We start from the raw sequence: 13,534 nt of genomic DNA, 5'->3' as shown, positions 1-13,534 counted from the left end.
AGATCTGAGAGGTTTTATACATTTTAACTACACAAGAATCTACCAGAGGAAGATCTACAATTAAGTGTTTGGTAGAACATAGTTGTTGCATCAAGATTATTACTAATGGTGATCTGAAACTTTTGAGTGGGATCTCAAAGTCACAAGCAAAGCGACTTGTGTTGGTGTAAATCTGAGAAGAGAAGGAGTCTGTTGATTCAGAGCTTGCATTTGGTTGTATCAGTAAGTTACTACAAAAGGTAGCAATAGATTTATTGTTAAATTTGATTGTAAAAACTTTAATTCTCTTATAATGAATTTATATTACCTTGAGGACAGCTAGGTCAAATCATCCCTAAGTTTTTATCTTGAAACGATTCGTTTCATCAGTTTTCTTAGGTCATCATATCGTGGTGTTATTTACTATTCTGTTGTTTTGCATGATATGATATATGCTTGTTTAACCTAGATCTGGATAATTAATCTGAGTAATCAACTTGGTTAACTAATTAGGTTAAACAATTTAATTTAAGGAGTCTAAACGAACAAACAGACACGTTACGCAAAATTATACTCTAATTGAACTCCAATTTAAAATCTAATTAGATTTTCTCTCAAGTTTGACTATTTATATATACTAACATGTAAATTTACTGTTTTGTGTTTGATGAAGATGGATATCCTCTATAGATAAGCATGGAGATGAAGAAAAATAAATAAAAACCAATGCAACAATATACTAAAAAATATTTTTGATGTTTTGTGTTTGGTGGGGAGATGGATAACTTCTACAAATAAGCATGGAGATGAATAGCCTCTACAAATTCTAATTGAACTTTTTCTTAGTTTTCCCTCTATCTATATAAATATATATATATATATATATATTAAATAAGAAAATATTATATGTTCTCCGTTAATATTAGGTAGCTAGGTATGCTATATATTTAAAAAAGTGTTCCGTATAATTCTCCATATATAAATGATTCTTTTTCCCTTTTCAATTTATATTCTTAAAATTTGTTAATGATAGTATCAATTTAAATAGTAAATATTTGTTGACTTTTGTAGCTAATAAACAACAAAAGTATTAATACATTATCGGGCTTTAACATCTTCTGTTAAATATAAAAGTTTCAAACTATCAAATGACGATTTACTTTTTACAACTGAATTTGTTAATACTTTATTGATTCTACAACCATCATCTAAAGACAAGTTTCAAACTATTATAACAACTTACTTAAATAACAAACAACTAATGAATAATAAGATTCTTTTTTTTTTTTTGCTGAAAATGAATGTTAAGAATCTAGTTAATTTAATATGAATCTACACTTATGATTCAGCATAGGAAAATCGTGATTAAAATCAAGCCACTTAAATTTTACAATTGTGCATTTTTGCGACTAAATTTTTAGAGTAAAAAATTTCAAATTAAAATTTTTATTTAAAAAAAAAAAGAGAGAAAAATGTGTGTGCATGTGTGTGTGTGTAGTATGAGAAATGTATAATTGTTTTGGGAACTTGAGATTGAGTTCAACACATGCATGCGCGCATGTGCGCACACAAACACACACATATATATAAATGATTCTTTTTCTATTTTCAAATTGTTTCCTCAATTTCATTCATAATAGCATTAATAGACAATTTAAAATGGTGAATATTGTTGACTTATCGTTACTAAACAACAAAAAAATGCTAATTCTTGATCGGCTTTACAGTTTTCTTTTAAATACAAAAGTTTCAAACTATCCTGACGACTTACTTAAAATAACAAATAACTAACAAAAAGTAAGCAAATTAGTTAATTTAACAACTGAAATCTACAATTATATTTCATCGTATGGAAATCATGACTACAATGAAATCACAAAAATGTCGTCATTTATGTTTTTCATATTTAAAATATGTTTAAAGTGGAATTTTTTATAATAATGAGAAAGTGAGAATTAAATTTACTTAGACTAATATTAAAAATCGACTCAGAATCATTAACAAAATGTGCTCAAGTATGAAACAATGTAGGTGCTCAATGGCACATGAAGATAACAATGCCACTATAATAGCAACAAATCTTCACATAGTGAATTTGATGAGTAGGGTTAGCCCTAAAGTGATTTTCCTGATTGGGTTTTCGCTTTGTGAGCAATTCCTCATCTTTGTGTGTAAGTTATTTGTTTAATTGTTGTTTATTGTCTTTACCCATATTGCACTTGACATTGATTAACTAATTACCTGGGATTTTTAATTGCAATATTACCCAAGTTTTTTACCAGTTAGGTTTTTTTAGGTTATTATATCGTTGAGTTCTTTATTTTTTCACATTATTTACATGATATGATTTTACTGTATTAACCTAGAACTGAATTATTTATCTAAGTATTCATTTGGCTAAATAACTAGCTAAGTTAAACAACTTGTGTTAAGGGGTCTACAAACGTACAAGTTTTTTCTCTAAACCTTTGTGCAGTGCAATTTAGAGTCATTGATATTCAATGTTAACTATAAATAAATAAGAATAGGTCAAGAGATTTGAAGTTCAACTAGAACTCCTTGGCATTTTTAACTGGGACATTCACAGTTCAAATCCTCCCTCTTTTGTTGTTGTTGTAACTATTGAATTTATCAATGAACAAAGAAACATGGTATTTATAACTTACCATTTTGTTGATCATTATTAAGTACATATGAACTGATTGAACAAATACATTAATGAAATGACTAATTACATATGTCATTGCTGATCACCTTGACCTTATTAAAAAATTTATGACAAAGAGTGCTCCAATCGCTTAGCTCTTTTAGCTAGACAGAGTACTAAAGGGCAAGAAATTAATTTGATTCATCATCTCTTACAAACTACTCCACGGCCGTTCATCCCGCTAGAGCAATTTAGATTTCCAAACTCCAAATTTTCCAAAGAATTACCTTCCGTGAACTGACCTGTAAATCTTGCTACAGCACAATCAGTGGCAAAGAGGCTTGAGGACGAGAATTCCTTGTCACCACCCAAAACAGGCATGACTACTCCCATCTTCACCTTACTCACATAGTTGCTCGCATAAGTTTGGCCCAAAACACCATTAACTTGGCCGCTCAATGCATAAAACTTGAAGCTCAAGTCCAGATGAGCAAAGCAATCCTCTTGTGTAATCCCATAATTATGAACACGTGAATCTTTCTCAGTTATAGGCACTACCGTTGCTTTTATCTTGAAATTCCCTTCAACCTCAACTTCTACTGAGTTAGTGTCACGAAGCCTTGTGATTGTAACACTTGGTGATGTCATGGACTCCCATTCGGTGCCTTCACCATCAAGCAAGTGTATGGGTTCACCATTGAAACCTAGGGAAAGACGGTCATTGGAGTCGTCCCAAATTGATGTATTCTTTGCGCCAATGAAGAGATTGTGGCTGTCAAAGAGGATTCCTAGAGACTGGACCCAAGTGAAGTCCCTCTTCATGTTTTGGTTTCTTTTTCCAATGAAGTGAGCATTGATATGGAGGTTGGAATCAGAAACTATGCAGAAGTCTTGGCCCTTCTTGCCATGGAAGTAAAAGGTGATTCCATCTCCACCAACGAATCGTGGATCTTGGCACACAGCACCGGGTCGGTTGCAACCTGATCAAATTTGCACGAGCAAATGTTATCATAAATTTACTCACCTCATGTGACATATTTTCAACACAGACTCTTAGCATATATGCACAATTAGTTTATGCGCATAGGCCATTATAGAATCCAGGTGAAATGATCAAATCACACCAATCATTACATGAATGCCAATTCAACTCAAAAAATATTGTATTAAAGTTGCAATCAATTTTAATACAAAAAAGTTCACAAATTGTGATGATAAATATGATTAAAATCATGTCAATAATATAACAAATAATTGTCTAAATTACTTTTTATGATGTCGGTAGTACATAAGTTTATCATACTAATATAATAAAATTTATAATATATCTACCATCACTATATCTATAATTTAAAAATAATAACATAAAATAAAAAGAGAGGTTTTTAAATTTACAATAACTTCCTATAAAATAAGTTTTTGAAAATCTATATTTTTAGACATAATTATAATTATATATATATATATATATATATATATATATATATATATATAAAATTCAATTTTAGAGTAATATATAGTGTTAAACTACACAAAGATAAGACACTATTCCTAAACGAATAGTTATAAGGAATCACTTATTCAAAACTGGAAAAAGACTTTGAGATTGAATCATATGTTTCGTTACTCGTTAATTTAAGTCCAATATAAAGAGCAAAAGTGCAAGGACAAACTTACTGCAAACAGGACTGCAGGTGACGCAGTCAACCTCACATTGTTCCGGGCAACCACTAGGACAACTATGCTCCATGGCATAGCAGTGAGGGTAATTCTTATTCATGCATCTAACTTTCTTTCCATCCGAACTCGAAGCTGGGGGAGGTGGAGGGGGGTGTGAAGAAGGGGGAGTGGGTGTTGTCAATGGAGGTGGAGGGGGTGAAGGATAAATAGTCGTAGGAGGTGGTGGAGGTGGTGAAGAATGAATGGTAGAAGGTGGCGGTGGAGGTGGAGAAGAATAAATGGTAGATGGTGGTGGAGGGGGTGAAGAATAAATAGTAGGTGTGGGAGGGGGAGGAGAGGGTGAAGGATAAGTTCTAGGAAGTGGAGGAGGTGATTGCTTCCTAGGTTTTGGTGGTGGCGGTGGTGGTGATGGTGATGCTGTACAAACAGGTTGGCATGAAACACAATCCACCACACAAGTGTGAGGGCAAGTTGTAGGACAATATTTGTCTACATGGTAACAAGTAGGGTACTTTTTGTCTTTGCATTTCACTTTCTTCGGTTTTGGTGGTCCTGCCTCTGCCACCATGACCGTGAAGAGGAGGAGCAAACACACAGTCATGCTTGCTATAGATTGAGCCATTTGATGATGAAAGAATATAGTTCAAATGACTGTGGATATAGGTTCCCTATACTCCTCCTTTTATATTGATTTTGAAAGGTGGATTGGTCAGCTTGTGTATCCCCAAATTTAGCAGGGGCTTCACTTCACGCTTGCTTTTTTACGTGGAGTGCTCTTTACTTTAATTCCAATTGGGGCTGTCACATGCCCCTTCAAAAAGTAAGAAGTCTACTCTAATTAAGTCTTGATTAATTTGTACATTAAAACTGATTCCTAGCGTTTTCAAGATCGACATGTAGGCTTTGTAGGGTAGATAAAAACTCCAAACTCGGTACTTTCATTTTAAATAAGATCATGCTGCTATAAATGTTCTCTAATGCACCATGTTAATTCAACCTCAACTAACCAAACCTTCTTGAATCCCTAGCCTCTGCATGGGGTTGTCGATCTTATATTAGGATAATTATTTTGTGAAATAATAAAGTCTAATAATGCCAGAGTACTGGTTTTTTTGTTAAAATTAAAGTTATCCTCAATCATGTATGCATGCCATAATTTTGGATAACAATGTAAGCTTTCTTCTTCGCTCCTACTCCAATCAATTCTTTCTTGTATGTAGGCCTTATGTATGTCAATTCTACTAGTAGTACTAGTATGACCGTAGGAATCTTGTTTGGATTTTTTTTTTTTTTTTTTTTGAGGAAAACTTGTTTGGATTTTTGAGTTTATGAAATTGTGTGACGTGTGGCGTGCTAATTACCAATATAGTGATAACCACGTTTAAACTAGATAGTTGCATTTGGAAAAAAGAAAATGAAAACTCTACTCTTAAGAAATTAGAAATCTCATCTTAGCAAAAAAATAGAAAAATACTCTAAAGAAATCTTAGTAGCATTCTTAAAGCCCTTCCTTTCGGCATTTAAATAGGTACTAACTTTACATCTGTAATGGACTTGCGAAGAGTCTAGCCAGTAGGCAATCCATGTATGATGCTATTCTTTAATTGCTTTCAGGATAAATGATATAAAATAGAGAGAGAGAGAGACAGAGAGAGAGAGAGGACAAAACGATTAACTGTACTGTTTTTTACATAAATGAGTTTTTTTTTAACGTATATATAAATAAGTTTTGAGTCATTTGACCTAAAAGAGAAAAGAAATTTCTATAACTAATAAACTCCAAGTACTTGCAATGTACTTTAATTCGGTCCATGTAATTTAGATAACTATTCAATTAGATGTCTATTCTAAGCCTTTCAATATTTATGTGTCAACAAAGATTAATTGGAATTCAATAGTCACAATGATGCGACATACTTTCTTTCTTTTTTAAGAAAAAAAATCTCATTAAACATAAGCAAGTAAAAATATTTTTAGTTTTTATATATGAGTACTTTTTTGGGTTTATTCTCTTGGCAAGATATATAGGGATATGAACTTTTCTCTTTTAGAGCTTCAACCTCAAAACAATTGGAAAATAAAATAAAATAAAAAGGTCCAATGCTCCAATACACTAACTAGACCCATCAAGATGATAAAATATAACTTGTCCAAAAATATGTAATGAAAAATATATACTTTTAAGTTAATCTTCCATATGGATATTACATGACTCAAAAATAAATTCACTAAATTTTGGATATCATATTCCATTAAGATGATATTGACTCATTAAAAAAGAAATGGTAAATTGCAAATTACACCCCTAAAATTTTGAGATGATTGGATTTTACACCCCAAAGTTTCAAAAACTTAATTTTACACTTTGAAATTTGGTTCATTAGCAATTCATTTCTTACTATTAGTTTTTGCTATTAGGTGGCACATCATCATACTAATGTGTTTTATTTTTGCCAAATTAACCCCAAAACTACGTCGTTTCAATGATGGCCAAGTGAAGAGCTGGCACAATCAAAACTAGGTCGTTTTAGGCCTAAACTTAAAACACAAACCTCTAGTTTAAACAACACCCAAACTCTAAAATCAAAAACAAAAACCATAAACCCAAGCGGCGACTCAACTCATGAACCCAACGGCGTCCAGCAAGTACAAATCCAGCAACAATAACCCTAAGAGCTCAAAAACCACTGCAAACACCACCAATCACTGCAAACAATTTTAGCATAAAAAATCACAAACCCCACCCCTTTGACCGAAAACCTAGGCTTGCTACATCCCTCTTCAAGAACCAAATCCAATCACAGTAAAGCCCACCAACTATAATCTCCAACGAAAGCCCCCTTCAAGTACCAAATCCACTCAAACCACCTTCAATCAACAAGCCCCACTAAACCAATCAACAAAGAAACCCACCTTCAGACACCGAACCCACTCGCACCACCTTAACAACAACCAAACAAGTACCAATTCAACAAAAATAACCTTAATAAAAATCAAGAAAGAGAAAGAAAGAGAGCTGGAAAGAAATTAAGGAGAACCAATGGTTTTACCGTTGTTGTGGCCGTTGTCAACACTGCCTAGGTTCACAAGGCAAGCCGAGGGGTTTAGGTTAGGAAGGTCTCGTGGGGTTTGGGTTAGAGAGGTTTTGAACATATTGTGAGGTTGATGGTTTCTATTTTTGAGTTTAGAGTTTGGGTGTCATTTAAGCTAGACATTTGTGTTTTAAGTTTAGGCCTAAAACGAAAAAACTTTGATTGTGCCAACTCTTTACTTAACCATCACTAAAACGACGTAGTTTTGGGGTTAATTTGGCAAAAATAAAATACATCAGCATAATAATGTGTCATTTAACAACAAAAACTAACCATGGAGAGTGAATTGCTAACAGAACCAAATTTCAAGGTGTAAAATTAAGTTTCTAAAATTTTGGAGTGTAAAATCCAATCAACCTCAAACTTCAGGGTGTAATTTGCAATTTACCCAAAAAAAAAAAGACTTAGTTGAAAAAATCAAAACCTTAAAGACTTCATTCTTAAATGTATACTCAAATCACAAGAACTAAAAGTTTTTTTGTAATTATAAAACCAAAAGGTCACATAATCAGTGGATAATTAAAAACTATAAATTTATATTGATAAACCATAGGCATTATGTTTGGTCAATGCTAATTCTCATGAATCTACCATTAGCATGAACCCATGTCCATCTGGAACTGGTATCTTTATAATTCAGTAAAACTTAATTTAATTATGTCCTTAATTAAGTAGGGCTTCGTTGATAAGTAATGAGAATTAGATGAGAAAATAAACATCTAGTACTTGTTTGATGTTTGTTTACGAGATGATCAATCGTTAGACACTATAGAATGAAAGACGCAATATATACCGAGACCAGTCAATGGAGGAATTTATATAAGCATAGTAATCATACTTTGTTGCCTTATTTTGGAGATTGCTTTGGCAGGAAGTGAGGGGCTGTGATTGGTTTCTTGGCTTACATGAAAAGTGAAAACACGAAGTCCCCAAATTAGTGTGATGCCATGAAGAAAGGGTTCTGACTTCTCGATTTTTGGTTATGTGGGCGGCATAAACAAAGGCATAGATACTAGATAGTGTGATTTACAAGCATAAGTCAGGGTCTTCTTCTCCATATATAGTCTTAGGAGCTAAGTATAGCTACTGTCGAACTGTGAGCTGTGTCATTCCACCTCAAAACCAATTGGTGATGAGAAAAACACACTCAAATCTTTTATAACATTCGACATCACGCCACGGGCCTATTTTTAGAGTAATTGTAGGGAATCAAATTGTGATCCCTCAACAATCCCTCCCTTACAATGACACTCCCGTGACTCGAACCCATAACCTTGGCTCTGATACCATTTGTCGGATTGTGAGCTGTGTCATTCCACCTCAAAACCAATCGGTGATGAGGAAAACACACTCAAATCTTTTATAGTATTCGACATCACGCCATGCGGGTCTATTTTTAGAGTGGTTGTAGGAGGTCAAATTGTGGTCTCCCAACAGCTACCATAACACAATAGATTAAAAGTTGCGATCATATTGAACTCCAAAATGCACATCAGAAAATATATGTAGTATAGAATGATGAAATGATATCAATAGTTATGATTGTTCAAGTGTTGTAGAGAGAAAACTACTGGAGACACATGTTTCCTTTTATGTCACTGTTTATTGGAAAGTAATCAATACTTCCAAAATATAATATTGTATTTTTATTTTTCCTTGAATCCCATCATATTCATGAAGTTACTATACTCCAAAAGTACTAAATAATTAATCTTATTTATTAAATAATTCTTCATCATTAAACTTTTCATAATTAACATATTTAATCTTTATTTATAACTCATATCAAAATTTAATAAACATAAAATAATTAATCATTAAGATAAATTATGCATGGAACACATATAAATTTATTTTATATTCTCCACCTGGCTCACTTGACATTTAAATATCTTATTAATTGAGTTATATATGGTATATGGACGTTATTATACTACCATGTCATCTAGATTTGAAATACTTCCACTCAAATAAAGTCCATTATTTCTCAAAAATAAATAAATAACCCATTACAAGAATCATGACTGTGGGAGGGGTAAGATCCGAGTACAGAATAGGGCCCATCCACACTTAAGTTCTAATCCAACCCATGGATGAGAATCTAAGAAGGAATGATGAGAAGGCCAACTCCCCAAGGAGCTCGATGAGAAAGCATTGAGCATACCACTTGCACCAAAGGACAGTATACCAAGGAAAACAATAAAGACATGCAAGTAAAAAAGAAGGGAAATGTCCAAGTAAAGTAGTCTTCATCTTCGCATTCAATGCATTGTGCCTACTCAACTGACCACATTAATGAAGGAATGACCCCTGAACAGTAATTTCACAACTCACAACATATTCTACCACCTCCAGCAAAGCCATGAGAGAACAAGCATCTAAACTAAGGTCTTTGGCTGTATAAGTGAAGGGCTAAGATGCAATTTGATTGACTATATAAGGAAAGAAAACCCCTCCACGTGAGGGGGCGAAGAATTGAAAGAAAACATAAAAATTGTGTAGAACAATTTATATTCGAGACATAAAACTTTTTATGAATATTTGCTCCTCGGCCAGATTCGAGGTAATGTTAATCCCAAATTTAGTCTCTTTTTTATGATTCATTCAACTTTTTCTCCATTAACCTAGCAATTGGACCATAAAAGTGCATTAAATTTGACCTCAAAAGTCCATAATCTAACAAATTAATTGCATTGGGCCTTTTAAACCTAATTCCACTATTCTAAATGGGCCTTTAGGAGCTCGTACAATGACAATAATACCATTAATATATATAGCAACTAACAAGCACTTCTTTTTTTTGCGAAACTACAATGTTAATGCCTCAAGTTTACTCTATGTGCGCAATTGGTCCCTCAAGTTTAAAACGAGCACAATTAGTCTCTTAAGTTTTAAAACTGAGTTGTATTGGTTATTTTACTAATTACTGTTAATGGTTTTACTTTTGTGGCTAACGGTACATTGACTTGGTATTTTTTTTAATAATGTGACATGTTTTTAATTAAAAAATTACAAACTAAATTTACACGTGAAAAACAATATTCACAACCTGGTACCAAATTAAAAAAAATAAATAAATTATTTTCTACCAATTGTAAAAACCCACCCATGAGAGAGACAAGAGGAGAGAGATGAAACCAAGCACTGACCCGCCACCAGCAACCGCAAAAACCCAGAACAAAAATTTAAAAATTCTATAATTTCTTTTCCCCAGTTTATTTTTCTGATTGATGCTGCACATTTTCTTTTTTTCAATATTTTCCACTCCATTACCAATTCTTTGCTTTCTAGCTTTTCTTTTAGTCTATATACTGTATAGCCTTTGCAACTTCCAATGGCAGATCTCAAGCCTGTGACCGAGATTTCTTTTGCTGAAATATTCCTGTGTAGCGCTTTCGCGGCTTGTTTTGCCGAGGTACCATTGATCTTCTTGATTTTGACTTAAAATTGTGTTCATTCAATTCTCGTTTATGCGTTTTACTTAATTTGATATCTGGATATTAACAATTTCTACATAAAGAAAATAAATAAAATTTAGAGTTTCACTTACGCTTTCTTCTCCCCTCTTTTCTGCCCTTTCGAAATCCATGTCACGTTCTTTCTGCAATATCAGAATCAATCAGAAAAATAAACTGGGGAAAAAGAAATTATAGAGTTGTTTAATTTTGGTTCTAGGTTTCAGAGGTTGCCAGCTGCGGGTCAGTGCTTGGTTTCATCTCTCTCCTCTTCTCTCTCTCATGGGTGGGTTTTTACAATTGGTAGAAAAAAAAAAAAAATTTTAATTTGGTATCAGGTCGTGAATATTGTATCTCACGTCTAAATTTAGTTTGTAATTTTTTAATTCAAAATATGCCACATCATTAAAAAAAATGTCAAATCATTATTCTGTTGGCCACATAAGTAACACCATTAACAGCAATTAGTAAAATAACCAATACAACTCAGTTTTAAAACTTAAAAGACTAATTGTGCTTTTTTTAAACTTGTGGGACTAATTGCGCATATAGGATAAACTTGAGGGACCAACATTGAAGTTTTGCCTTTTTTTTTTCTTAGGGTCAAACTAACAAACACTTCATTCCGTGAATTACAATGCATTTTACTCTTTAAGTTACTACAAATATCAATTTGTAATGGACTTCCGGCCAATAAGCCATTCAGATTTTCATATATATATCCCAATTAATGGATAAAATAAACTCTATACATATACCTTGTGTGAACAAAATAAACATCATTTTGTTTATTTTCTAATGAATAATTACATATATGTTACGAAAACTAGAATGACTAGAGAAACTTAACCCCCATATTATATAAGCTAACAAGTCTTATAATTTACAATCCTTTAGCAATAGGAAATGTGATCATTAATTAACTCAATAGGTATATGCTTAATGGATACTTTATGTTTCTTGACACTCTATCTCTAACACAAAGGTTTTATTTGGTAGGGAAGTTGGAAGAGTAAGAGATATAGGAAGAATAGTAAAGCTGGAAGAAAGAAAATGTTCTTGTTTTCTTTTCTTTTCTTTTGTATTTGATAAAAGGGATAAAAATAAATAAATATAAAAATCCTTTATAGATATTTTTTTGGCTTTCATATTTACTTGAATTACGTGTTGATTTTTGTTTGTTGTCTCATGATTATATCATTTAATTTATTTCTAATATTTTGAGAATTTTTTTTTTTTGAAAGCCTCACAAATCTACATAAATAAAGCAAAGATGAAAGAAGAACTAATGTTTGGAGGGATGGAGTGATCAATATTTGCGTTCTGCTTATTATTGTAATTTTCAATTATGCTAGAATATGTAATTATAATATTGAAGGAAAATGACTCTTCTATCTTTTAGTTTTTTTTAATTAAAAAAATCAATCAATGTGACCAAAAAAAAACCAACCCTACCAACCCAAACCCATTTGGTTTGGTTACTTTAATAAAAATGGGTCAGTTGAATTAATGGTTTTCAAATTTGATGATGTTGGATGTTGGTTTAGATTGAAAGTACCATTCAAACCGACCCGTTTCACATCCATAATATTCTTTTTAAATCAGTATAATTCTTTCTCATCTTCTTCTTGGGAGTTGAAAAAATAAAAAGAGAAATAAATGGAAGCTCTAACAAACTTAATTAAATATAATTTGTCCTTATATATAATGACCTGCGTACTGCACTAAATGCATGCGGGCTGAGCCACACACAGTAACTCTCGTGAGTTGTGAGCAACATACGTTACATGCTTAATTACATGCCATATCCTCTCAAGATTGCATATGACAATAACCAAAAATCTCTAGTTATTACAATGAATTGCCATTCAAATATGTGGAGAAGAAGAAGAAGTCAAGTGTCCAAGAACTTATTATGAATGGATCTATTTCTGATCTTGTTGCGTTCATAGAATTTGAGACTAGAAAAAAATTAAAAAATATCACAGGAGTAGACAATTATTCTTGGATTTGGAAAAAAGAATCTTAAATAAAAATACAATTACAGAGGTTAATATTTAAATAAAAAATGTAGAATTTTGTAATTCAACAGTGTAAAGTTGTAATTTATAACTATTTTATGTTGGCTTTAATTTTGTGCCAAATTTGATAGTAATTTCTTCAATCATTTTTCTCTGTATATATGTAGGTTTTTAAATGTAAGGGATAAGTGTAAAAGAGTGTGAAGACTCAAGCATTAAAGGATGAACAAGTGGTTTTCGCGAGTGTCTCGCGAGGAGCTTACTCACGAAGGAGCCACATGTAAAGCACATGACTGGAAGACGAAGAGTCATGCCAGGTTGGAGATTTTCGTGAGTGTCTCGTGGGTAAGGCCAACCCGTGAAAGACTCGCGAAACTCACAGTTTGGTAAAAAGTGAATTTTTGTTTTACCAAGTCTTTACCCACATTATATATACCCTCATTACTCACAAATTGAAATGAGTGTTTTTCATAGAAAAAACTCTAAAAAATACACTTGAAAGTTAAAGATTGTTATACCCACAACTATCTACACATTTTCTTGTGGTTTTCCTCAACTCATACCTCTTCATCTCTACATCCTTGAGAGGTTGATAGCTCAAATACTTACCACACCCATTCTAAGTGTAAAATGAGATTTTGGTGTTGTTGAGAAGCATTG

At 32.5% G+C, this 13,534-nt stretch overlaps 1 protein-coding gene across 1 annotated transcript; it reads right to left on the bottom strand.

Annotated features, from left to right (window-relative positions):
- Nucleotides 1–2,830: 2,830 nt before the first annotated feature.
- LOC142606394 (uncharacterized) lies at nucleotides 2,831–4,928 on the bottom strand. The gene is made up of 2 exons (XM_075777755.1): nucleotides 4,304–4,928; nucleotides 2,831–3,606 (listed from the first exon to the last, which is right to left on the bottom strand). Exons 1-2 carry the CDS (start codon nucleotides 4,926–4,928, stop codon nucleotides 2,831–2,833), a joined length of 1,401 nt encoding a protein of 466 aa, XP_075633870.1.
- Between the last annotated feature and the right edge of the window lie 8,606 nt (nucleotides 4,929–13,534).

Source organism: Castanea sativa, chromosome 8, assembly GCF_040712315.1.
Source record: "Castanea sativa cultivar Marrone di Chiusa Pesio chromosome 8, ASM4071231v1".
In the NCBI taxonomy this organism is placed as follows: domain Eukaryota; kingdom Viridiplantae; phylum Streptophyta; class Magnoliopsida; order Fagales; family Fagaceae; genus Castanea; species Castanea sativa.
Note: the sequence above shows the minus strand (reverse complement) of the source record. Positions and strands in the feature narration are given on the sequence as shown.

Bases quoted from the DNA above. Each gene is read 5' to 3' on its own strand.
- LOC142606394 (XM_075777755.1), bottom strand. From the start codon at position 4,928: ATGGCTCAATCTATAGCAAGCATGACTGTGTGTTTGCTCCTCCTCTTC. The intron at 3,607-4,303 runs GTAAGTTTGTCC...AAATTTGATCAG, and splicing joins CACCTGCAGTCCTGTTTGCA to GTTGCAACCGACCCGGTGCT.